Source organism: Vulpes lagopus, chromosome 23 (assembly GCF_018345385.1).
Source record: "Vulpes lagopus strain Blue_001 chromosome 23, ASM1834538v1, whole genome shotgun sequence".
Classification (NCBI taxonomy): domain Eukaryota; kingdom Metazoa; phylum Chordata; class Mammalia; order Carnivora; family Canidae; genus Vulpes; species Vulpes lagopus.
The window spans coordinates 47698992-47720250 of record NC_054846.1 but is presented as its reverse complement, the minus strand read 5'-3'; the positions used below and the strand labels follow the sequence as shown (position 1 = coordinate 47720250).

Sequence of the window (21259 nt, the reverse complement as noted above, 5' to 3'; positions counted from 1 at the left end):
GCTCCATTCACGTTTTTTACTAAAGCACCCACACAAGTTTCTGTGCAATGTACAAACACCGAGCCGGCCCTGGGGCTGCTGCCTTCTCTCTGAGATAGGGAGGCGGGGACCAGACTGACGGATCCAGGCCCCCTCCCCCGCCCCCCATGCAAAGCCCAGCCCCAAGATCCCAGGCAGCGACACAGCACCCCCTCTGGTCCCCTCCTGGGGCTTCTCCTCAGCAGGGGGCGCACCAGAGTTTGCCCCTACAATGTTGAATGAAAAAGGTTTCCCCTCCCCTGGGAGCGTGGGGGATCCCCAGGTCTGAGAATTCCCCCTGGAAGCCACACTGCCCCCTAGTTGTACCTCCTACTCTTCCAGGCCCTAGGGGACTCGAGGGGGGAGAAACTGAGGCACAGAGAGGTGGAGTGACCTAGCCCGGGCCACTCGGTGAGGCAGTGCAGGGGCTGGGCCGACCCTGACAGTGATGGAGGGCTGGGCTGGAGAGGGAGGAACGGGACGAAGAGTTGACCCCAGAGAGGGCCACACTGGAGGGGCTCGCCCAGGTTGGAAGTCCCCCAAAGTAGGTTCTGAAACTTCCAGGTGCAGCTGGGGGGGCCTGTGGAAGACCCTCCGAAAGCAGAGCCCACAGTCTGAGTCCTGGGGGATCCCCCACAGAGTAGCTGCCAGCCAGGCTATATAGTATATAGGTCAGTCCTCTGGCAGACAATCCTTGGCACTGGGAGCCTTTACCCATTAGCTCAGCCCCGAGGGGGCCATGACGGGGGCCGCCCAATGTCCACTGTGATATTGGTGAAGAGTGGTTGCCGAGACACCTCCAAGACCTGGTACCGCACTGACCCGATGCCATCCCGCTTCATGGTCAGCTTCGTGTTTTGGATCTTGGTAAACCTAGATAGGATGGAAGTGGGTCCAGATCAGGGCTACCCAATAAACCCAGTATGGGGTCTCTGGGGGTAAGGCTCAAGCCACCCTGGCTTCTTCCAGGGATGACTCAGTTCTCCTCACCAAACCCTCTGCCCGTTACCTGCTTGGAGCCCTTTTGCTCTGGCATCTGCCTTTAAAACAGAGATCTCCCCTCGAGTCCAGAATTGGACACCCTCACAAACCTCTCTCTGATCTCAGGCTCTTCTCAGCCTTAGACCCAGACACGGGCATCCCATAGGCACCTCAAAGGCAACTTGTCCTGCGTCGGGTCATCATCTGTGCTCCCCAAGCCCCTCTTCTCTCTTCTTCTCCCCAAGCTATCTCCTCCGTCCCTCACCACTTACTTACTGAGCAGTCTCCCCAGTGCCAGGCTCTGCTCGCAAGTACTAGGGACACAGTCAGGGACAGGGCACTAAGTCCTTCCTCTCATGGCAAGTCTGTTCCACCAGGGAGACAGGCAACCGACAAGGGACGCATCAGAGTGCTAAGGGAGACAGGGGAGGGAGATGAAGACGGCTGCCTTGGAAGGGGTGAGCCTGTGACACCAAGCTGACAGCAGGGGGGAGAGCATTCCAAGCAGAGGTCAGCACACGCTGACCCTAACCTGGAAATGAGAAGTTGCACAGCCAGTGGTTAGAGCTTCATGGGCCAAGGGCTTAAGAACAGCTTGGAGGCTAGAGCATGTCAGGGTGGTCAGGGTGGGGCTCTGTAAGTCAGAGGATGCAGGTTTTTTATTCGAGGAGTGAGAAGAGAGGGATTTTTTGCCCAGTGGGAGGCCAGCGGGGACAGCCAGAGGACACCAGCCACAGGAGGACAATGACGAGGAAAACAGGGAAACTAGTGAGAGGCCACTGCAGCAGTCCCGACAGGATGACAGAGGCTGTACTAGGACAGAGGTGGTGAAGGGAAAAGCAGATGGGCTCAGATCTGTTTTGGGAGTGGCACTGACACCACCTGCTGGTGGTATAGACATGTAGGGTCAAAGAAGAATCCAGGAGAACTAGATTTGGGGCAAAGGCGCCTAGGTGGATGGAACCAGCACCCAGAGAGTTCTTCAAGCTAGAAATGTCTTGCCGTCTGGCCACTTCCTCACCCAAGGCAGATATCACTAACTCATGATGACACCTTGGCATGTGCTTCTAGAGCTCCACTCCCACCCTCATCCCAAGTGTTCTGATCCTCCCAGTCCTTCTGAGCTCGGCTCAGATCTTCCCCCCACCCCCCAGGAGCCATCCCAACACTGAGCACGCTCCCTCAGATGCCCTGCAGCCCCTCTTCTCCCTGCTCTGCTCACCTCGGTTTCTATCTGAACTGCTTTTTCATCAGCTCCCTGGATGCCCAGGGCTTCGTGCTCCTGCCAAATGCCGGTCCTCCGCTGCTGCTGCAGCCCACCTCCCCACCCTTACACACTGTTCCATCCGGGGACACGGCAGCCTCACACCCAGCACACCCCAGGGCCCCCAATTCCATCAAGCCTGGTCAGCTTCCTTCCAGGCCCACCAGCCCTTCACCTTCTTCGCACTCACAGGGTGGTCCTTTCAAACCCAAATCTGATCCTTCTCCTTCCCTGCTCAAAGTCCTTCCACGACTCCCCGGTGCCCTGGGCACAAAAGTAAAACTCCCAACCTGGGGTTTGACACCCCAACAGCCAGCACTGACCCCTCTACGGTCACCCCCAGCCTTCAGTGACTGTAAAACAGAGTTTCAGACTCTCAGCGTATAGATCATGCAAGTTCACATTCCAGACTCCTGCAAATACTATGCCTTTTCTCCAAACTGGCCTCCTCCACTAGCCTGGTGAATACAGCACTGTGCCCCAGGCTGGTGGGTGACAAATACTTGTCCAGTGGATCATCTTCCAAAGTCTAGTTTACCATCACCTCCTCCAGGAGGGCCTTCCACCATCACTCCCTCTTCTGCGAGGACAGCACCTTGCCCTGATCACCTTGTGCTACAACTGCCTGTCTCCCTCTCTGGAGTGAACCTCACCGTGGGATGTCCTGCAGGGACTGGCTCCTGGCTCCCCTCATCCCCCACCTAGGTTAGAGCAGTGCCAGGAAGCCCTGGTCTACACTGCACATGCCCCAGGTGCTTCTTCCAGCCAGCACCGGACACCAAATGTTGCTACACCCCCAGGGACAGAGCGGCCTACTCTGGTCTCAGAGGGCTCAGCACTGTCTTTCGGCGCCCAGCCCCATGCCACTCAAGGCCACCTCTGTTGGGTCCCCAGGCCCTGGAGCTGTGCCCAGTGTCTGCTAGCTCTTGTCCTATCTGCTCTGGCACGAGGGAGGTCTGTGAGGACACTGACAGGAATGTCATTGACTCGTGATGATTTGAACCCTTACATTGGTTCAATGTAACCTAGAGGTTACATTGTTGTCACCTCTAGGAATGAGGCCAAGGATGATAGAAGTCTGGGGTGAGGCTGAGCTAGGGGCTGGGGAACAGGGAGCAGGGGCGTGGGGGCCATCTCTAGGAGTCAAGGGTCAGGGGCCTTGGGATCACGTCTGGGGATCAGTGGCACCGGGGAGTCACTTCTAAGGAGCAAGGGAATAGGGGCGCTTGGGGTCACCTCTGCGGGTTGGGCTCGTTATGCTTGTCCCGGTCGTGCTTGATCATGCGGTAGCGGCCTATGCGGATGTCTGGGCGCGAGATCTTCATCCCAGTCAGGGAGATCCTGGGGATGGGGACAGATGGGCTGGAGCAGGCACCAGGAAGGGCAAGGAGCCTCGCCCAGTCTGTGCTGCACCTTCTGCACCGGGTCGACTCCCCGCCCCAGCCCACCCCTACTCACCGGTTGAATATGTCGTCATCCTCGCCACCCCAGCCCCAGTACTCATTGGGGAAGCCGTTGATTCTCAGAAACTGGGCTTTACTCAGGCCTGACACGCCTCCAAAGTAGCCAGCATAGGGCAGCCTGTGGCAGGGGAGGGCAGGTGTCAGTGAGTGGCCTGAGGGGACTCCAGAGGGAAGGCCAGAGATGGGGGGGTGTGGGGGAGAGTGTGCTACAGGGGCCGGAGGCAAGGGGGCACTGGGTGTGGCCGGGGCGGGGGTGGTGGCGGCAGGGGAGTCTGGATCTAGCTGAGAAGGGAGCCCTCACCGAAAACCAAACTTGTCCATGGCAATGGCAAAGTGGCGGGGTTGGTCACCACAGCGGTACAGGTTGCGGTCATCCATGGGGACCAGGTCCACGTCACTGAAGATGAAGCAGTCGTAGGTGGCATCCTCCTTCAGCGCCTCTAGGAAGCCTACGTTGAGCAGCTTGGCCCGGTTGAAGGTGTCCTCACCGTGCTGGGGTCGGTGCAGGGGACAGGTCAGCTCTGGGCCTGTGACTGGCAGGCACCTGCCACTTTAGCACTGTCCAGAGTGGTCCCCAAGGGCCTGCCACTCCCCTGCCTTCCCCACCCCACTCTGAGTGGCTCCCCTAAGTCCCGCCTGCTAAGGCCTTCCATGGCTTGGCTCCAGTCTCCTCTCCCGCCATCGCCCTCAGACTCCAGGGCCCAGCTGCGCTATGTTCCTCAGCTGCTCTGGAACATGTCAGGCTCCTTCCTGCCGTGAGACCCTGGTGTTAGCTCTGGAATGCTCTCCTCTGATTTGATCATCAAGTTTATGTCTGGACAGGCATCCCTGACCTCCCTGCCTCCAGGTCATCATTCACTCTGTCCTGTGAGCTTCACTTATGCCAGAGTCCGGTTAAGCTGGGACTCAGAGTGCTCCTGTCGCTCATTTTTTCACCCCTTCTTTCCAGCGTGCCTTGTAGCCGTGTCCCTTGTGCCAGGAAGAGCAGCCCTGAGACGCTGTATCCCCGCTGGGCACTCACAAAATGAGATGAACGATGCACACCCCAATGCCCAGTGTCCAAGATCAAGAACCATGGGGATGATGGGATCCCTGGGTGGCGCAGCGGTTTGGCGCCTGCCTTTGGCCCAGGGCGCGATCCTGGAGACCCGGGATCGAATCCCACATCAGGCTCCCGGTGCATGGAGCCTGCTTCTCCCTCTGCCTGTGTCTCTGCGTCTCTCTCTCTCTCTCTCTGTGACTATCATAAATAAATAAAAATTAAAAAAAAAAAAAAAAAAAAGAACCATGGGGATGAGCCACCGAGCCTCAGCCACCTAGCCCTCTGGCTCATCTGGACCCACATCCAACTCCCTGGGCAGCCTCTGAGACCGGGACAGGATGGGGACAGGAACAGGACAGGATCTGGCTAGATTCACTTGTCTCCCCAGGTGTACAGGCAGTCGCAGTCCAGTGAGCCTGGGGTCCCCTTAGAAAAGGGGCTGCAGGGCCAGGCCTCCTTGAGGCTGGGTTCCTGGCCACGCATGCCCAAGCTCCAAATTCTAGCCAGGGCAAGGAGGATCTCATGGAAAGAGCTGGGCCCTCTGTCCCAACCCACCATCTCCAGGCTGGAGCTGGCCAGGCCCTTGAAGGGGTCTTGAGGCATGCCCCTCCCACCCACCAGGCAGCCTGGGCCCAGGCGAATGGGAGCTGCTCCCCTAAACTGCCCAGCCCTTGGGATCCCTGGGTGGCGCAGCGGTTTGGCGCCTGCCTTTGGCCCAGGGCGCGATCCGGAAGACCCTGGATCGAATTCCACGTCGGGCTCCCGGTGCATGGAGCCTGCTTCTTCCTCTGCCTGTGTCTCTGCCTCTCTCTCTCTGTGACTATCATAAATAAATAAAAAATTAAAAAAAAAAACAAAACTGCCCAGCCCTACTTGCTCTCTCTCCTCCCTGCCCTGCACCTTCTCTCCCACCAGCCCTTGCAGCAGTTGTGTACTTTCTCCTGCCTCATCGGCTCTCCTTTCTGACCTTTCTCCCCAGCCAGGAGCCTCGAGTTTCTCCCACACGGCTCATGAACATGCCCAATTTTACTCCATCTGAAAAATAAACCTCTCTAGCCACCGCCCTACCTTTGCCTCCCCTTCTCGGCAGAGATTTTTCTTTTTTTTTTAAGAGTTGCCTCCAATTGGCTATTTCCATTTTGTCAAATCTGATTCCTTCTTCAACCCACTGCAATCTGCTTCCGCCCCCACCATGCCCCTGAAATGGTTCTTGCTGGGCCCACCTTGTTACTAAATCCACTGGACGCTTCTTGGTCCATATCCCTACTCCCCCAGCAGTGCTCACGTAGCTGCCGTGCTTCCTTCTGGACACTTATTCCTGGGCTTCTGGACACCACCCTCTCCCAGGACTCCTTGAGCCTTTCTGGCCAACCTGCGCAGTGTGTGCTGCTGTCCCTCTCTCCACCTGTCCCTTACGCGCTGGCTTTCTCCTCTCGGGTCCTGTGCTCCCTGGGCAGCCTGGACACTGTTGGGCTTAGGGCCCACCTGCATGCCGGTGGCTCCCAGATGCCTCTCCGCACCTCAGACCTCATTGCTCGCTGGACTCATTGGTCCAACTGCCGGCTGAACACTCCTCTCATACTTCACCCGGACACTCAAACTCATCACATGCAAAAAAGAATTCCGAGTCACGCTCTCCCCCAGCCCTGGCCGGGCTCCTGTGTTCCCATCTCATTCACAGGCACAGCCAACCACACGGCAGATGGCCAAGGAGAAACCCTCGAGGTGTCCCCGTGTCTCCCTCTCCCTACTCCCTACTCTGTCACATCCCCCTTCGTGGCCACAACCGCTACTGACTCACATGCAGGTTCACTCTTTTCCTGAACATTGTAGCCTCTTCCCAACTGGTCACCCCACAAGTCTCCCCCTCCAGCCCCTCCCCCACATGCAACCAGAGCCATCTTCCCAAAAAGCAAACGTACATGCTACTCCTCAGTTAGAACCTTCGAGTGGTGCCCCACCACCTCCAGGCTGGAATTCAACTGCCTGACATGCCTCCAGAGACCCTTCTGGATTTGGGCTCTGCCAGCAACTCCAGATTCATCTTTGCCTGCTTGCTGGATGCTGGACACCACACCTCGGCCACCAGTTCCCAAATACACGAGATGGTTCTCTCGACCCCTAGGGCCTCCAGCCAGTTAGCCGGCTGATGACTGTTCATCCCTCAAGACCCATCTCTAGGGGATCCCTGGGTCGCGCAGCGGTTTAGTGCCTGCCTTTGGCCCAGGGCACGATCCTGGAGACCCAGGATCAAATCCCACGTCGGGCTCCCGGTGCATGGAGCCTGCTTCTCCCTCTGCCTGTGTCTCTGCCTCTCTCTCTCTCTTTCTCTCTCTCTGTGACTATCATAAATAAAAAATTAAAAAAAAAAAAAAAAAAAAAGACCCATCTCTACCGCCACTTCTCAACTCCCGGGCTGGCAAGGCCCTCTGTGGCCAACTAGTCCCCGGCCCCAAGTCAGCCTGCACCATCAGCCCAGAGGTGGGGATCTAGTTCCCATACTTAGGAGGCCCAAGTCCCACAGCAGATCCTCCCTGGGGCCCAACAGCCAGGCCTTGCCAAGCTCATGGCAAGGCTTAGACATGGAGCTGAGTTCCCAGGCCTCTGCGGTGGCTGTGGCCCTCAAGCAAGCTTCATCCCTCTTTCAGGCTCTACCTCTCTCTCCTCACCCCGGTCTCCACCCCCATGGGGAGGGGTCTCTAGGGAGCGACAATGGGGCCCATCCCGAGGCCATGCACACACCCATCAGTGCAGCCAACACCCGCGTGCACATACTCCCCTATATGGGCATGCAAGCCCTCCTGGGTGCACATGGATATCACGCAGCCTGGGGCTGTGCATCCACACAACCGGCGGCAGACAAGATCCCGCAAATGCTCCCAACCCCACGTGGGTGCCCATACCCACAGGTGCTCAGGGGTCCCCCGGCAGCTAGAGCCAGCCCGGGGCCACCGGCAGCGCACCTGGTTGATGACGTAGACGCCGTAGCGCAGCCTCTGTCGCCGCAGGATGGGGTGCAGATAGTGGAGCCAATAGCGGAGGTGGTGCTCCCGGTGTCGAAAGGGGATGATGACCGCCACCGTCTGGGCAGGCGTGCAGTCGGGGGGCGCATAGCGGCCGCCCAGGAGCACGCCCGGGTTCTCCCTCTGCACCCGCTCCAGCGGCATGGGCGTGGTGAACTCGATCAGCAGCCGGCCCACTGCAGGCAGGGCGGTAGCAGGCATCAGGCCCTCGCCACCATCCAGGGGCACTAGCCCTCTCCCTCAGCACCCCCCCCCTCCCAGGCAGGCCCCGGGTGGGCCGATGGCCCCAGGAGCGCCCTCTCGCAACCGGCCCAGACCCCTGCACCCCCAGGGCTCCTTCCATAAGTCAAAGCAGCCGGTGGGGTCTTCCACTCACCCCTAGGGGCAGGCCCTCCCCCCAGGCTCACCAAGACCAGGCGGCAAGTCGGGACAGGGAGGCAGGACGGGAGCTGTGGGGCCGGGCCGGGCGCTGGGAGCCTCGGGGAGCCCCGAGCTGGGGGCCGTGGCGTTGGGCCGGGAGAAGTTGGTGCTGCTGCTGGCAGCTGGGTGGAGGGCGCGGGCAGGGCCACGGGCGCTGAAGCGGCTGAAGAAGGCCAGGTGCTGGGCGTAGACGTCAAAGTAGAGGATGACGGCCACGAGAAAGTGCAGCAGGCAGAGAAGGAGCACGGCCTTGCACACGCGCTCCAGCGTCCCCCCAAGCAGTCTGCTCATCCCGCAGGCGGCCGCCGGCCCGCCCAACGGGCCCGGGCATCCGGCTGCCGGCCTGGGCAGGGGAAGAGAGAGACAGACCCAGCAGGTCAGGGCCGGCGGGGTGAGGCTACCCGCCCACCCCTCTCCTGCGGCTGCTCACACTTATTACCTGCTCATCCCCCGTGATGCTCGCAGACTCCCAATCTACCTGCTAATGGACACGCAGACACAGTCCTTGGCCATTCACTACTCACACATCTTCACGCACCTGAGGACTAACCACGTATGCAGACATTCCTCCTCCTTGCTCACACACACACACAAGTGCAACCTCATGCACCCGGCACTCAAGGTGCACGCCTGTGTATCCTCAGAAACACCAACACAGACCTCTGATCACAGTGGTTTATAACTCCAAATGGAAGCACGTTTACCTGCAGACCCACACGTGTACCTGTGCCCCAGAGAACAGACACCCCGCAGGGCAGCATCCTCAACCCAGGGCTGGGGAGGGGAGACCACTGACTGAGTACCTACCATACAGGAGCGCTTGGTACTCATGACTTCAGTTAGTCCTCCCAGGAACATGGTGGGCACTGGTTTGGTTGGACAGGTACCAGTGACAAGTAGGCCAGGCCAACTAGGACCAGGCTGGGAAGTGGCCCTCAGCACCCAGGAGGCCCAAATATGATCAAGATGTTTATGGGATTCCTTCTGGTTGGAGCAAGAGGTCAAAATATAGGGTGGGGCAGAGGATGCCCCTCCTCTAAGACCTCAAGGATTGGCATGAACTTTCTGGAGCCTGCCCAGCACTCCTGGTCCTGGTTCCCCGGGAAGAAGGAAGGTCCGGGCCCTGGACACTGCTCCCGCATCGGCAAGGCAGGCGCGGGTCCTTCCTGGGCCACGGCTCCAGCTGCGGTTCCAGCAGCGCCCCAGGGAGCAGGCTGGGTCTCACTCAGATACAGGGCACCACACGGCAACCACAGACACCCCGGGTCCCAGCTGAAGTCACCTGCACTCAGACACCCCAGGAACTACGTACAGAGTCGCAGACACGCCCCAGTGACAGTAACAGTAACGCAGAGTCACACACTCACAAACAAAGCGGCGGCTCCTCGAGGTGCACAGCCACGCATGCAGGCTCCCGGGCGGGCGCGCAGACGCCGGGCCCCACGTGCAAACATCCCTCCCGCCGCCCTCCCAGCCGGGCTTCTGGGTCAGGCCGAGGTGCGTTAGGGCGGGGCCGACACGCAGGCCGGCGGGGCACGTGGCTCCCGGGACGGGGGCGGCCCGAGGACCCGGTGGGTGTGGAGCCGGGGAGCGTCCGTGGGCCGGGGGCGGGGGCCGGGCCGCGGGGAGCGTGAGTGGGGCGCGCCTGCCGCGCGCGAGGACAATAAGGGCGGCCGGCGGGGGGGCGCGGGGGGCGCGGGGGGCGCGGGGGGGGCGCGGGCGGGGGGCGGGGGCAGCCCCGGGCCGGGTCCGGCCGCCCGCGCCTCTCACCGGCTCCGGGGCGGGGATCGCGGGGCCGCGCTCGGGGCGCTGCTCGCGGGCCGGGGTCTGGAATGTCGGGGCGCTGGGCGGGGGGCTCACCCGGCGCTCGGGGCTCAGCAGGGGGCGCCGCTCCGGCTCGGGCTGCGTTCCCGGCTCCCGTGGCTGCGGCCGGCTCCGTCCCCCATGGCCCGGCCCCGCCGCCTCCCGCCGCCCGGTCAGCGGCCCCCGCGGCCCCCGGGCCGCCTCCCGCCGCCGCCGCGGGCCATGGAGCCGAGCCGCCCCGGGGGGCAGGGCGGGGCCGGGCGGCCGGCAGACCCACGGACCGCGGACCGACGGACCACAGCGCCGCCTCCCTCCCGCGCTACGGCGCCTCGGAGGGGCAGGCCTGGCCGGCGCGCCCGCGCCCGCGCGCGCCCCCGCGGCCCCCGCCTCCAGCGCGCCCGCGCCCGCCGCGCGCCTCCGCCGCCCGCCCCTGCCGGCGGCCCAGCGCGGCGCACGGGGGCCGGGGCCGGGGCCGGGGCCGGGGCCGGGGCCCGGGCCGGCGAGGGGAGGCGCACCCGGGGGCTGGCCTCGGGGTGCGGACTGGGGAGGGCGCGGGTGGGGGCTGGGGCGCCAACTCCGCCAAAGAAGGGCGCCTGGAAGTTAGGCGACTCCAGCGGGGAGGTTAGGGATGTGTGAGCTCGTTGATGGGCACAGGATTGTCTGCCCGCGGCCGCGGACAGGGCCGCCAGCTTAAAGGCATGAAGAGGGATGTGGCCGGGGCTTCTAGGGTAATAGGAGGTTGGCAAAAGATGGCACGGAAGTGGGAGGAGCTGGACGGGGCCCCGGGAACAAGCGCTCAGGTTAGGTACTGGCAGGGCAAGTGATGGGCTCCAAGCCCCACAGGGCTGGAGGCTGATGGATGCCACGTAGTAGAGCCAGAGCCAGATAGGAGATGTGGCCCATCCGGGCTTAGCAGACAGAACCTTGAAGAAGCCAGGGGAGGAGAACAGCCCCCTCCCCTGCACAAACACCTGGGTCCATATCCCCAGACTCTCTTGTTCCCTCCAGGAAAGATGTTCAGCATCCTTCCTCTCCAACCCAGGAACCAGCTCTGTCCAGAGCAGAGACAATGTGTATGAGACAGAAATGTGCCAAGAGGGTGGCATAAGGTTGAGGCCTACAGGCCCGTTTACCCTCCCTCCATGAAAGAAAGTAGCAAAGAAGGGCAACAGAAGCAGCATTGACCCAGACGAAAACCACGTTTATTTCACAAACACTGGGAAGATGGGTTGGGGGCAGAGGTGGGACACCGGTACACAGGTGCACGCGGCCATCAGTGGCCCACTCCCCACACTGAGGGTCCAGCCAGGCAGTGCCTCCAAGTTGACAGGCAGCGTGCGCAGCAAGTGCAGGTGGGGCCCTGAACACCAAGCCCCCTGAAAGGCCAAGGATGACAGCTCCAGCTGTCCCGGGAAAACCACAAATAAATAAAGAGTGGGACACGGCCCCACCCAAACAGATCATCTAGTCACCCATCTTCACTCTGGAGGTCTGCAAAAGAAGAACAGGAGAAATCAGGCAGAGACAGAGGAACAGATTAAGACAGGGACAAATGACAGATCAGCTCTAGCAAACCCATGGTGGGATGGGCAGACCACAACAGATGGATGACTGGACCAAGATGGACATGGTGTGACAAACACAGGGACAGTCAGACAACTGCAGAGTCAGGCTGTGGGACACAGAGACGGAGAAGTGGCAATATGGACAGGACCAGTTACCAAGTGTCAACCCCACTTAGCACACAGTCACGTTCAGACCATCAGGTTGATCCTCAGCCTCCCTTACACACTGTTGGACAAGACACACACAATACAGACATGCTGTCCTACTGACAGCACACATGCACACAGACCCTGAGATACACAGTCACATCGAGACAAACTGACACAAGACAAGATCCCAACCTCGTCTAGACTACAAACAGAAACAAGAACTAATGGAACAAAAAGCCTCAACGGAAGACCTATAGGCACAGAACAACAGGAAAATACACATTACACTTGTCAACAATACCAGATTGGAAAGCTTCAAAAGGAAAAAACAAAAAAAAAATGGGAATGAAGTGGTGGGAGCTGTTCAGGGGTTCTCTGGTTACAGATGGAGAAGGGAACACAGTGGCTCCTCTGAAAGGAGGGTGAGGCTGGGATAGGGACAAGGACAGAGACTCCCCAGGGGATTCATCACCTGAAGGATTGCAACAATGACCCCAAAGAGGCCAATGGCACTGCCAAAGATCTCCACGATGAGAATCTTTACAAAGAGGCTTGGGTTCTGTGCATCCGCCAGGGCGGCTCCACTGCCCACGATGCCCACGCAGACTCCACAGAAGAGGTTAGACAGGCCTACTGTGAGGCCAGCTCCGAACATGGAGTAGCCTGAGAGGATAAAGAGTATTGAGGCCAAGCCAGGCACAGGGGGAGAGAAGGACAAGGGCCCAACATGGACTAATGGGGATAGTCAGCACTCCAACTAGGCCAAGCAGGCCAAACAAAGGGAGTGAATATTGAAATAATGAGTCTAAGCTGAGGCATGCAAGTGGGGAAGCAGATGTGAAGCCCCAACCTTTTTCCTTCACACATCTACCTACCTGCGTGGTAGTTTCGATGTCCAATGGCTTGGGGGTCAGTGGCACTGAAAGGCTGCAGGAGGCAGAGAAATAATCAGAATCCCCCCTCCCCCTTATGCCACTCCCTCTCCTCCAGCCTCACTAAGCACTGAATAGAACACATTGGAAGAGATGCCCACACCACCCTGGTTCTCCGTACCTCAGCCATGTTGCTAATCACAATTGCCATGATGATGCCATAGATGGCCACAGCCTCACAGAAGATGATGCTGGTAGTGGTAGTGGTGGGCATCAGGGGTGGAGAGGAGAAAAAAATGAGAAAGAAATCAACCTTCCTCCCCAGAGTCCTCAGTCACCATTTCCCCCACTGACATCTCACCCCACCAGGAGGCTGGTCAGCAGCAGCATTATCAGTTCAAACAAATAGGCAGCTCCCAATGCAGCTGCTTCTGACAACCCTCCAAAGGCCCTACATTTACCTGACCAGGTTCTTGGTCTTGATTCTGGGGGCCTTCACTCCTCCCCCAATGATAGAAGAGCCAGTAATATAGATACCCCTGGTGGAAAGGTAAGAAACGGATGAGCAGAGCCTGTCACTGCCCCCAGGATGACTAAGGACCCAGTGACACCTGCTATGACTCACACCCCCCCCCCCCCAACACTCACCATGCTGCCCCAACCACAGACAGGGAGATAGCTAGACCAATGCCCAAGTTTGACCACATGAAGGGGGAAGTCTCAGTCAGGAACCTGGTGTGGAAATAGGGAAGAAAGCAATTTCAGCTTTGGTGGAGAAGGGAGCACAAAATCCGTCCTCCGACCCTCCAAGCCAGTCCTGGATGCTGAGATAAAACACGTCACATCTCCCAAAGGTCTACACCGCAGACAGCTGGGGATGGGGCGGAGTAGGGGCTTAGATCAGTGAAGAGGAGCTGCAAAGTTCTTAGGGGAATCCTCTCTCCGCTCTCCCTTACCAGGCCACATCAAAGCGGAACCCCAAGTCAAAAATGGTGTAGCAGATTCCTGCAGCGGTGAGGCAAAAAAAAAAAAAAAAAAAAAAAAAAAAAAGAGTTAGAGGCGGCTCTCTACAAAGAAACTTCCGAACTTCGTGGAGAAACTGCTGCTCGGCTGACATGCCCGTCCCCAAAGGCCCGCCACGCTAAGTCAAGGGAGACTCCTCGGCCGGCCTCCGTGCGGAAGCGCGGTATCTATTCAGGCTCCTCTGCTCAGACCTCCATTTTCCCCACTACCTCAGTAACCGCCCCCCCCCCCCGCCCCAGGTCACCACCTCCCAGCCCGAGCCCCAGCCCAACCCCCCCCCCCCCCCGCGGCCAGGCTCGTGGGCCTGAATCCCCTGGAGCCCGGGAGGGTGCACCGGACCCCACCAGCCCAGGCTGAGCTGCTGTTTACCCAACAAGCTGAGAGGGGGGGGGAAGGGCAAAGGACCCGGTAAAGAGGAACCGGAACAGCCGGCTCGTGACCCAAGCGGGCCCCTCTGGAAGGAGCGACGGACCGCGGCAGTGAGACGGGGGAGGGGCTGCTCTCGGCCCCCTCCCCGCCATCCGCGCTCCGCGCCACGGGGCCAGAGACCCGGGTCTCCCCCGGCAGAGTCACAAGAGCCGCCGGGCCGGAGGCCACGTCCCGAAGCCCCGGGCACAGGGCCCGCGCTGGGGCCCAGCACTCCTGGGACCCCGCTGCTCCCGCGGCGTTGCAGCCCCGCCCGCCAGGGCCCGGCCTCACCCACGACGACCATGCAAGCCCAGAAGGCCACGAAGACCCCGGAATAGAGCAGCGCTAGCCCCGTCATGGCGGCGACGACGGCGGGGCTCGGGTCAGTGGGGCCACAGCTAAACCCGCGTCGCTGCGTCCACCGTCCGCCCCGCAGTCTGTCCGCCCGCCCCGCAGCGTCACCTGACTCACCCACGTGACGCGCCGGCACCACGTGACCCCAGGCCAGGCCTGGCGTCGCGCCGCTGCCACCCGGCCAGAACTCGGCGACGCCGGAACTGGAGCCTGGAGGATTGTGGTTGTTGTAGTCTCGCGCTTCCCGAGAGGCTCCGGCGTCCTTCGGCCCCCGACCTCTGCCTGGTCACCCGCGCTCCTCGTCTGCCCCGCAGCCAGCCCCCCTTGGGCCCACCAGCCCTGCTTCACACGGAGCCCGCCCGCGGGCCTCCCTAGCTTAGCCTCCAGCCCCGTGCTATTCCGTGGGCCTCCTCCGTTGCTGTCCTTCCCAGTCCAGCCAGGGGACTCTCCCTCACTGTGCTCTTGCTGTTTCCTCTCCCTGAAGCATCTTCGTGCTCACCCCGTTGCCCAGCTAACGCCCATTGGTCCCCAGAAAGCACTCCTCCAGGGATCCCTCCCTAACGCAGAGGCAGATGATGGGCCTGCTCTGGGCTAACCCTGCTGCCCTGGTGATCCTTATGAAACTTAAGATCATGTCACTCTGGTTTAAAATGCCATTTCGGGCAGCCCCGGTGGTGCAGTGGTTTAGCGCCGCCTGCAGCCTGGGGTGTCATCCTGGAGACCCCGGATCGAGTCCCACGTCGGGCTCCCTGCAAGCAGTCTGCTTCTCCCTCTGCCTGTGTCTCTCTGAATAAACAAAACCTTAAAAAAAAAAAAAAAGCCATTTCATTCAGAATAAAAGCTAAAGTCCTAATAATGGCCAACGAGGTCTCTTCCGATGTGGCTTCCCATGCCCCTGACCTGACTTCATCTAATACACCCCTACCAACTGCACTGGCCTCCTTGCTATTTCTTGAACACACCAGCCATACCCCCACTACGTCACCCTTGCACTCGTTCCCTCTGCATCTACTCATCCATGTGGCTCACTCCATCACTCCCTTTCAGTCTTTGCTCACCCTCTTCACAAGGCCGTCCCTAGCCGACTTGTTCAATATGGCAATCCACTCTCCTCCCTTACACTCCCTCCCAGCTTTATAGCTCTCCGTAGTACTTGCTTATTACTATTGGGCATACTAATTGTTTTACTTTGTCCATCTCTTCCCCCACCCCCCAAGGGAATGTAAGCACTAGGAAACGGTTTCTGTTGAGCTTACTATTTTATGTTCAGTGACTGGCACACAGTGGCTGCTCCATACCTATTTGTAAAATAGACGATTGGTGTCCACTTTGTCTGCTGCCAGAGTTAGTTTACAGATCTGCCTCTACCAATAGACTGGGCACTCCCTGAGAGCCCGGACCTCATAGCTCCCTGTGTACCTGCTTCTTCAACACCTTGGACAGGGCGAGTATGCCAAGATTCTCTGCAAACGTGGAGATGTACGCCCTGGGGGCTTCCCTCCTCACGGAAAGTACCATTTCACTGTGTGGTAATTGCTTATATAATTGCCTCTTCCTAACTACACTGTGAGGACGGGAATCCAATTAAATACAATTCAGATCTCCACTCAGGACCTGTAGTGTTTGATGAATAAAAAGAAACAGAAGGAAAAAATGTATCTAGTTTATTTAAGTTTCCCCCCTCTCCCTGAGAAACAAAGTTATAGTCCGTGTAGACCAGCACTGTTCAATACAACTTTGTGCAATAATGGAAATGTCCTATAGATACACTGTCCTCTCCTGTGGCCAAACGAGCACCAAAATGTGACTAGTGTGACTGAGAAACTGAGTTTTTATTTTTAAAGGTTTGTGTTGTTTTTTTTTTGTCATCTTTTTTGTTGTTTTTGTTTTGTTTTGTTTGTTTTTTTTAGTAATCTCTATACCCATCATGGGGCTTGAACTCATGACTCAGATCAAGAATTGCATGAGCTGGCCAGGCACCCTGAGAAACTGAGTTTTTCAAATTGAATTTAAATTAAAAAAAAAAAAGTAAACGAGCAAACAAAAACAAATTGAATTTGGGACACCTGGGTGGCTCAGCGGTTGAACATCTGCCTTTGGCTCAGGGTGTGATCCCGGAGACCAGGGATTGAGTCCCACATCAGGCTTCCTGCATGGAGCCTGCTTCTCTCTCTGCCTGTGTCTCTCTCTCTCTCTGTGTCTCTCATGAATAAATAAAAAATCTTAAAAAAAAAAAAACAAATTGAATTTAAAATAATAAAAAAAGAAACCGTTTTTAATTTTAACTAATTTAAATTCATGCTTAAATAGCTATATGTGTCGAGTGGTTACTTTTTGGAGAACACAAGTCTAGACTAATGGTTCTCAACTAGGGGCAGTTTTGCCCCCATTGGAGACATTTGTCAATGTCTGGAGGCATTTTTGGTAATCACAATTGGGAAGGGGTATGTTGGGGGGGGGGGGCATCTAGTGGGCAGAAACCACAGACGATGCTAAACATACTACAGTGCACAGGACAACCCCTCACAGCAAAGAATTCCGTGGCCCAAAATGTCAATAGAACCAAAGTTGAGAAACCCTGGTCTAGACCACGTAGAACCTTTGACAAGGGTAAACTGTCAATTGCACATCAGAAACTGGGACTGGCCAGAGGTCCTGGGCTGTTCCCAGGAGGACAGATGAGCCAATAAACCTTCAGGAAAGCCTCAAATCAATCCCATCAGTCCAAAAGGCATTTATTAAGCCACTATATGCTAAGCCCTGTGCCGGTGCCAGGACAGGACAGAGCTGGACTCCCTTCCTCAGTGAGGGGCTATCTGCCCTTCCCTGCAGCCAGGCTCTTTCAAGGTTCCTGGCAAGGAGTGAGGTTGATGCAGGGAACATTAAAGGTCTTTGCATCAATTCTTAAGTCCATCTGTGTCTCTGGCCTCACATGGTATCAGCTGTTTCCCTCATCCTCATAGGCGATGGCAATCCCTCGTCTTCCGCTCACAGCTCCTGTCACCGGTGTCTGACCCAGGCGGGGCTCCAAGCCTCGCCAGCTCCGGGAACTAAGGAACAAGGCTGCAGAGAGAGGGGACTGAGGCCAAGTGGGCCAAATCTGGGGAAAGAGTTCAGCTGGGAACAGAGACTTGGCACACTTACCTGCAGGGCTGCTCTCAGCCAGCTCTAGCTGGGGCCGCAAGTTCAGGTCCAAACATCCAGGATCATTTGATGGCTTCCATGCAGGTTGGGGTCGGAGTTCCCCAGTAATGAGTGACACATCTGGGATGTCCCACAGTTCTGAGTCAGGTGGTGGGAGGGGCACATGGAAGGGAGAGCCTAGGAGGGAAAAAAAGGGGATCCATACCGGCTCAATTCCATGCCCCAAGTGTTTCTACCTCAGCCAGTACCCCAGTACTCACCAGGCAATAAATCTGCATAATGTGTGAGGTAGGGAGCCAGGCCTGAAGGTGGCCAGGCGGGGTTGCAGGCAGCTTCTAGCTCACACGGTGCCAAGATAGGCCGGAAGAGGCCACCAGGAGGCTGTGGAGCTAAAGCACCAAGAGGGCAGGCCAATAGCACAAAGACATCCACCTCAGGGAAGTTGGCGAGCTTGGGAGGCGTGGGTCGCCCCAGGGCCAACACATAGCTACGCTTGCCTGCAGCCCGAGTCAGGTTCCGCAAGTGTGCCAGTGCCTCACGGTGTCGGGCCACACCCAATGTGCCTGCCAAGAGCCCCACCACACGGGCATCTCTGGCCCTCTCTACCAGATAGTGTCTACGTGCCTTGAGCCGCCCAGCCCGGACACCTTCATCCTGAGTCTGCCCTGTATCCGGGCAGCAGGTGAAGAAAGGCTGCCCTGGTGCCCAGCCCAAAAGCAGCCGGCTCAGGTCCGGGTCTAGGTCAGCACTGGCTTCAGAGCCCCCCACGTAGAAGGCACCATATTCTTCCAGACACCTCCCTGGAGCAAGGGGGAAGCGGCGGCCAAAACGCTCTAGGGGCTCAGGCTCTGGACTACAGGAGCCCTCTGGCAAGGGAAGAGCTGGGCTGGAGACAAGCAGGTCCAGGTACCGTGGGCGCAGGAGAGTGGCCAAAGCCTCTGGAAGGAGGAGGTGGTGTCAGAGTTGGGGTCTGCCTAAACAGGAACCCCTTCATCCCCAAGAGACTGAATGTGACCCAAAAGACTGGGATCAAGCCCATATCCCGAGATTTCTCTGGGAGTGTACTGAAGCGGGACTATCGAGGAACAAAGTAGTTGGCCTACCCTTCCTGCATGCACAGGCAAAAACCCTCACCCAAAGCGTGGGCACAGGCCGGCTCACTTAGCAGCACCACCGGAGCTTTGGGGTCTGGGTTCTCGGCCTCAAAGGCCTTGGCGCAGAGCTCCAAGTGCACAGGACGCTGACCGAGGACAAAGGCCACAGGCAGTGGGCGGGCTGGAGGGCTTAAGCAGGCAGGGCCAAAGTGTACAAGGGCCTGAGCTCCAGCTTGCTCGGCGCCCAGCACATCCACACAGCAGCTGCAGGGAAAATACAGTGAGAAGAGTTCACCGTCCTTCTTGGAAGTGTGAAATGTCAGTGGGGAAAACGACGTTAGAAAAAGAAGACACTGTCTGTCATCCGGCAGAGCAAGTATCAGAAGAGGAGGGAGGCATTATCAAGGTAAAACACAGCCACTGGGGGCACACAAGGTCATAGAAGGGAAACACCCAGAGCCTTGGGTCACTAGACCTACACCCTCCCCCCACCCCCCACCCCCCAGTCCTCCAGCTCAAATCCACACCTGCCGTAGGCCGTGTCGCCCAGAATGAACATCTTCGACCCCGTGGTCCCCTCCAGTCGTGCAGCCACGGCCCCAGCATCTCCCAGTAGCTGGTCAGGGAACTGCAAGGCCACCTGTAGGCACAAGCCACGGAGTCAGGAACAGCCTCTCCTCCAGAGCGCCTCTTCAAGAAAACCTTCCCCGAGTCCCTACCTAGCCTTCAAAGCCCCTCCTCTCAGAGGAACAACGCCCCCGCCCCCCCCGCCCCATAAAGTTACCCCAAGATCCGGCTTCCCGACTGCCCATCCCGAGGGGAGCCACCCTTCCCTGCCCTCACCCGCTGACACCCCAGGTCGCGGACAAATCCAGCGACTCGCTCCAGCTCGTACACGCGGTCCAGGTCCTCGGGGGGCGTGAGCAGCCCCGGGGCGCCCGCCTCCCGCTGCAGCGCAGCCTCAGAGGGGCTGCTGAACGTAGACTCCATGAGGCACAGCCGGGGTGGCGGGAAGCAGCGGGGACGTCCCTCGGTCAGCTTCAGGCCCCGCGTCCTCGAAAGCAGCCCTCGCTGAGTCACAGTCACCCAGTGAGGGCAGCCCTCGGACCTCGCCTGCACGGGTCCAAGCTCACATTTCTCCGCTACGAAGGTGCCCACGCGCCCCGGGATCACTTCCGGGTTCTTGAGGCGGGGTCGGCGGCAGCCTCGCCAATCGTAAGCCAGCACTGCTCCCGCCCTCCAATCCCCGCCCGGCCTACCACAGAGAACCAATGACGTGCCTCGGAGCCCGAGTCCTTCCCCAGAGGAAGGCGCGGAGCCTTGTGGGTGTTGTAGTTCCCCGGGCCTTCTTCTCCAGCCTCTCGTGTCCTGGTTCAACCCCCCCCCCCCCCCCCCCACGCTTCCAAGCGACTCTCCGGGCGTCTGGCTGGCTCCGTCAGAAGAGTATGACTCTTGACTGCAGGGTTGTGAATTGGAGCCCCACGTTGGGGGTTGAGATTAAGTTAATCAACTTAAAAAAAAAGCAGAAAAAAAAAAACACGACTAAGTATAGTCGTTTGAGCTCTCATCTGCCGTACACTGTTAAGCGCTTCACGTGCACTGCATAATTTTCAACTCAGGTGCCGAAGTGCCTGGCTTTGGAAATTGTGCTTACTATTTACTCAACATCTCTGTGGCTCTTTCCTCATCTGCAGGGTGGGGGTTGTAACAATAACATTCCTAGGATTGCTGTAGGATTGCTGGATCGGGTTAATCTAGATATAAAACTTCACAAAGTAAGTCTTCGAATATCATGTATACTGAAAGCATTTGCTGTTATCCTCACAGCAGTCGGTCAATCAGGCGAATATTGAGCACTTACTGTTCACCAGGTACTACATTCTTAAAGTTAACAGTCTTTGGAATAAGAATTGTCCCAGAAGCACCTGGCTGGTTGTCGGTAGAGGGTGTGTGACTCTTAATCTCAGGGTTGTGGGTTTGCACCCCACAGTGGGTGTAGAAATTACTTTTTAAAAAATCTAAAAAAAATTTTGTCTTATTTTACGATGAGGACACTGAAGTCCTGGTGAGACACAGCAAGTCAGTGGCACAATCAATATCAAACCCAGATCTGACTTCAGAAAGTAGGCTTCAGCTCCCTCGTTCTTCTAGCTTACATATGCCACATTTGATCATAGGGGATGGGGGAGGAAGAAGACGCTTGGATACCATATAGTAAGAGTAAAGGACTCAAAAGAAACATTTCCACATACTCCAGAAGTGAGAAATCAAGGATAAGGTGAGAATGGGACCAAGGAGGGGCAGGGAAAAGGGACAGAGTGGCCTCAGGGGTGATATATGGTATATAAAAGAGGGACTGATGCTGGCTGACATGGGGGGAAAAATGAATGTTCCTCCATTTTTGTGCAAAGATTGGGAAGTGAACAGGGAAAGAGACAAACGTGGGAGTAACCAGTTTTCCTGTCCCCACCAAGAAGATGCAAGGTTCAGGAATGGAAATGGGGAGATCCGAGTCCTGCTCTTCAGATCTTACTGAGGAGAAAGCTGGGATGGATAAGAGGCAACAGCGGTGGAGTTATGGCTAAGGAGACGGAAAGGAGGGAACCCTGCTCAGGGAGGGAGAGCAACAGCCATC

At 58.0% G+C, this 21259-nt stretch overlaps 3 protein-coding genes across 6 annotated transcripts; all 3 read right to left on the bottom strand.

Annotated features, from left to right (window-relative positions):
• Positions 1–2: 2 nt before the first annotated feature.
• Positions 3–10351, bottom strand: B4GALT2 (beta-1,4-galactosyltransferase 2). 3 transcript variants are annotated; one of them, XM_041738548.1, is made up of 7 exons: positions 10072–10347; positions 8199–8554; positions 7732–7967; positions 4028–4218; positions 3722–3844; positions 3500–3604; positions 3–891 (listed from the first exon to the last, which is right to left on the bottom strand). In XM_041738548.1, the coding sequence occupies exons 2-7, from the start codon at positions 8500–8502 to the stop codon at positions 741–743; spliced, it is 1110 nt and encodes a 369-aa protein (XP_041594482.1). In that variant the 5' UTR covers positions 8503–8554; positions 10072–10347; the 3' UTR covers positions 3–740. The 3 variants fall into 3 exon arrangements, with proteins under 3 accessions (XP_041594482.1, XP_041594483.1, XP_041594484.1); XM_041738549.1 differs by lacking the exon at positions 10072–10347 and adding an exon at positions 9579–9720; XM_041738550.1 differs by lacking the exon at positions 3–891 and adding an exon at positions 1266–1411 and having other exon boundaries at positions 10072–10351.
• An 843-nt stretch (positions 10352–11194) lies between these two features.
• On the bottom strand, positions 11195–14501 carry ATP6V0B (ATPase H+ transporting V0 subunit b). Its single transcript, XM_041739227.1, has 8 exons — positions 14324–14501; positions 13558–13606; positions 13250–13333; positions 13063–13140; positions 12783–12852; positions 12605–12656; positions 12202–12392; positions 11195–11505 (listed from the first exon to the last, which is right to left on the bottom strand). Exons 1-8 carry the CDS (start codon positions 14388–14390, stop codon positions 11479–11481), a joined length of 618 nt encoding a protein of 205 aa, XP_041595161.1. The 5' UTR covers positions 14391–14501; the 3' UTR covers positions 11195–11478.
• A 2604-nt stretch (positions 14502–17105) lies between these two features.
• DPH2 (diphthamide biosynthesis 2) lies at positions 17106–19944 on the bottom strand. Of its 2 annotated transcripts, XM_041738531.1 has the most exons (6): positions 19468–19944; positions 19152–19264; positions 18665–18888; positions 17791–18468; positions 17531–17707; positions 17106–17449 (listed from the first exon to the last, which is right to left on the bottom strand). In XM_041738531.1, exons 1-6 carry the CDS (start codon positions 19612–19614, stop codon positions 17325–17327), a joined length of 1464 nt encoding a protein of 487 aa, XP_041594465.1. In that variant the 5' UTR covers positions 19615–19944; the 3' UTR covers positions 17106–17324. The 2 variants fall into 2 exon arrangements, with proteins under 2 accessions (XP_041594465.1, XP_041594466.1); XM_041738532.1 differs by lacking the exons at positions 18665–18888; positions 19468–19944 and having other exon boundaries at positions 19152–19230.
• Between the last annotated feature and the right edge of the window lie 1315 nt (positions 19945–21259).

What these genes read in the sequence shown, in the direction of transcription:
- DPH2 (XM_041738531.1), bottom strand. Translation starts at nt 19,614, where the DNA reads ATGGAGTCTACGTTCAGCAGCCCCTCTGAGGCTGCGCTGCAGCGGGAG. An exon ending in GGCCTGTGCCCACGCTTTGG is followed by an intron (nt 18,469 to 18,664) that starts GTGAGGGTTTTT and finishes TCCTCCTTCCAG; the next exon opens with AGGCTTTGGCCACTCTCCTG. An exon ending in TTATGCAGATTTATTGCCTG is followed by an intron (nt 17,708 to 17,790) that starts GTGAGTACTGGG and finishes TTTCCCTCCTAG; the next exon opens with GCTCTCCCTTCCATGTGCCC.
- B4GALT2 (XM_041738548.1), bottom strand. Translation starts at nt 8,502, where the DNA reads ATGAGCAGACTGCTTGGGGGGACGCTGGAGCGCGTGTGCAAGGCCGTG. An exon ending in GCGTCTACGTCATCAACCAG is followed by an intron (nt 4,219 to 7,731) that starts GTGCGCTGCCGG and finishes CACCGACCCCAG; the next exon opens with CACGGTGAGGACACCTTCAA. An exon ending in GATGACGACATATTCAACCG is followed by an intron (nt 3,605 to 3,721) that starts GTGAGTAGGGGT and finishes CCCCATCCCCAG; the next exon opens with GATCTCCCTGACTGGGATGA.
- ATP6V0B (XM_041739227.1), bottom strand. Translation starts at nt 14,390, where the DNA reads ATGACGGGGCTAGCGCTGCTCTATTCCGGGGTCTTCGTGGCCTTCTGG. An exon ending in TTCCGCTTTGATGTGGCCTG is followed by an intron (nt 13,334 to 13,557) that starts GTAAGGGAGAGC and finishes TTTCCACACCAG; the next exon opens with GTTCCTGACTGAGACTTCCC. An exon ending in TCTGTGGTTGGGGCAGCATG is followed by an intron (nt 13,141 to 13,249) that starts GTGAGTGTTGGG and finishes CCTTTCCACCAG; the next exon opens with GGGTATCTATATTACTGGCT.